Source organism: Triticum dicoccoides, unplaced genomic scaffold, assembly GCF_002162155.2.
Source record: "Triticum dicoccoides isolate Atlit2015 ecotype Zavitan unplaced genomic scaffold, WEW_v2.0 scaffold162102, whole genome shotgun sequence".
Taxonomy (NCBI): Eukaryota; Viridiplantae; Streptophyta; class Magnoliopsida; order Poales; family Poaceae; genus Triticum; species Triticum dicoccoides.
This window is the reverse complement of record NW_021215982.1, coordinates 208-3,036: the sequence shown is the minus strand read 5'-3', so window position 1 is coordinate 3,036 and position 2,829 is coordinate 208. Positions and strand designations below refer to the sequence as shown.

General features: G+C 54.8%; 1 protein-coding gene across 1 annotated transcript; it reads right to left on the bottom strand.

Moving 5' to 3' along the window:
* Positions 1 to 310: 310 nt before the first annotated feature.
* Positions 311 to 1,117, bottom strand: LOC119344287 (protein CDI-like). Its single transcript, XM_037614792.1, has one exon. It carries the CDS (start codon positions 1,115 to 1,117, stop codon positions 311 to 313), a length of 807 nt encoding a protein of 268 aa, XP_037470689.1.
* Between the last annotated feature and the right edge of the window lie 1,712 nt (positions 1,118 to 2,829).

The following is a 2,829-nucleotide window of genomic DNA, read 5'->3' as shown; positions in this document are numbered from 1 at the left end:
CTGCAACATACTCCCTCCGTCCGAAAATACTTGTCATGAAAATGGACAAAAATGAATGTATCTAAAACTAAAATACATCTAGATACATCCATTTTTTTCATTTTGATGACAAGTATTTTCGGACGGAGAAAGTATGATATATTATATTCGATACTGCACTTTGGCCCTCAAGGAACGCCTTACAGGGCCTTATTTTTACATGATAGTCGTCACACTCATAGTAGGAACTAACTTGACAACGGCGTGTACGCAGTGACATGATCGCACGTCGACATGGAAAACAACAAAGATGAACAGAACACGTGGTGCATCATGCGTCCATTGCAACTGCAGACGATGGTGGCACTCCTGTACCTTCCACCGCGTCTTCTTTCTCCGCGGACTCGTACGCGTCGCGCTCCTGGACCCAGAGGTCGGCGAACTCGCAGTCCTTGTACCGCTCGAACCACGGCCCGCCGGACGTGTAGTGTATGGCGCGCGGCGTGGTCCCGTCGACGTTCGCCGGGTCGACGCGGTTGTGCCCCACGAGGAAGTTCCACGCGAATGGCACCTCGCCGACATCGGCGTCGTCAAGCCACGCGAATCGGTGGAGGTGCGCTCCGCTCTGGGTGCTCACGGCCTCCGGCGTGAGCGCGGCGCGGTTCTTGGGGTGGCCGCAGTTGAAGAGCACCATGGAGGACCAGTTCTTGCGGGGGTACACCGTCTGCACGGCGCCGTCCATCTTGGTGGCCTCCTTGGGCGTGTAGTCGTGGTGCACGCACAGCACGGCGTAGCGAGGGTCGGCCATGCGCGCCAGCTCTGCCACGTCGGCGACGAAGAGGAAGTCGCAGTCCACGAAGAGCGCCCAGCCACGGTAGCCGGCGAGGTGCGGCGTCAGGAAGCGGGTGAAGGAGAACTCTGTGCTCTCCGTCGGCCCGCGCTCCCGCCAGTACAGCCCAGCCTCGCGGAGCTCCTGCTGGACGATCGGGATGACCTCCAGCGGCACGGAGGAGCGGCGCAGGAGTGACCGCCGGCAGACGCGGTATGCGATGTCCTCGCGGGAGTCGTAGCCCACGTAGATGCGGAATGGTTCCGCCGTCGCGTCAGCGCCGGTGAGGTGGGAAGGTGCTGGAGACATTTTCGGGCACCGTCACGTATCACGTATAGCCGGTACGGGTTATCAGGTGCACCGGGGTGGTGGCTTTTAAAAGGGGTGCGTCCATGCTTGGTTGAATATCTTCTCAAATTTCTTTCACATTTCTACTTCGAAGCCTAATTTCGATGAGAAAGTCCTTAGTTATATAACTTGGAGTTGGGCATATTCTCATCAAGGTGACAATTTCTTTGCACTTTAAAAACCTCGCTAGAAGTGTTGGGGACACAAGTATGCTTTTAGTTATACTTCATGTAACTTGAAGGCTTAAGTGAGATGTTTATGGATTGATATCTTGTTTTATTTTTTGCGCAATGATATCTGGGTTTCTTAACCGAGAAGGAAACTTACCACTATTACAAAACGATCTCACTTGGGACCTAATAATTGCTTGCCATCCTAGTAATCCAAGTCGCCTGCACCTAAAATCTATATGCACTAATCTGCGCCGGTGCGTCGGCCCAACGGTTCGGCCGGTCAGCCCCTGTCCGTCTGATTCAGCCAGGCAGCCATCCGATTGGGTCTGCGTTCTCTTCTTCCTTCCCCCACTCGTCCTCATCTGGTTTAGCCCTCGTCCGCCATTGCTCGATGGAATTTTCTGTAGCCCCCCATCGCCCCTCCTCCACATGGCCTGCTGCTTGCAGCTCGCGCCGGCTCGCCGTCGCCGCTCGCCGCATCAGTAGCCGTCGATCTGGCGTTTTTGACCTCTATCGTTGTCTTCTTCAGGACATGATGCCATCTCTTCCCCTCGCGTATCCGGCACCAGCAGGTCAGCCGCACCTTCTTCCCCCAAGCTCTGCGCCTGTCTCTCCCGCACACATCTGGTCCTGCCTCCGGCCACCTCGCCCCCCAACACAACCCCCACGACCATCTCGCGCTGCTCATCACCGTGTTTGAAGCACCGTCGTAGCAAATATGCATGGATGTAGCAAAAAATCTTCGCCGGTGGTAGCAAAACCGAAGCACAGTTGCTGCGAATCGCCGTCGCAGGTTGCAGCTAATCCATAAACGGATGAAGCAAAATCCAGCGGCGGTTGTAGCAAAAACGTCGCCACCATCGTCGAACGTCACAGCTAAGTCGCGAAGCATGTAGCAAACAATAACGCCGGTAGTAGCAAAAACATCAACTGTTGCAGCTCCCGACCGAGGTCACAACTAATCCGTACATGGTTGTAGCAAAAAAATTCACCGGTGGTAGCTCTGCCGAAGCCGGTTGTAGCACACATAGTCTTCGTTCCAGCAAAAACATACAGCTTGTTGATCACCGCCGTGTTCGCACATCGCAGCTAAGCCGTGAGGTATGTAGCAAAACAACGATGTCGGTAGTAGCAAAAGCGACAATGGGTGCAACTTTTTTGGTATTGACAGTAGCCAGCCCTGACATATGTCGTCGTGGTTGAAGCTTTTTGCGATGCCGGTCGAAGCTTTTTGCGACGCTGGTTGTAGCTTTTTGCGATGGCACTGAGCGGTCCCAGCATTTGGTGTCACCGCTTGAAGCTTTTTGCGGCGCCTGTGGCAGCTTCCTTAAACACCAGTTGTAACATGGGAGGTGTCACTTGATGCTCGCAGCTCCGATGAGATTCTCCCAGTAGCAAATGCTCAACGGCGTCGCCCATAGCAGCTCGTAGTCTCCCGTCGTCTGCCCCCGAGCTCATAAGCCATGGCGCCCGTAGCAGCTCGTAGGAGCCCCCGTCGCA

Excerpts from the sequence above, each read along its gene's own strand:
- LOC119344287 (XM_037614792.1), bottom strand. The coding sequence starts at position 1,117 with ATGTCTCCAGCACCTTCCCACCTCACCGGCGCTGACGCGACGGCGGAA.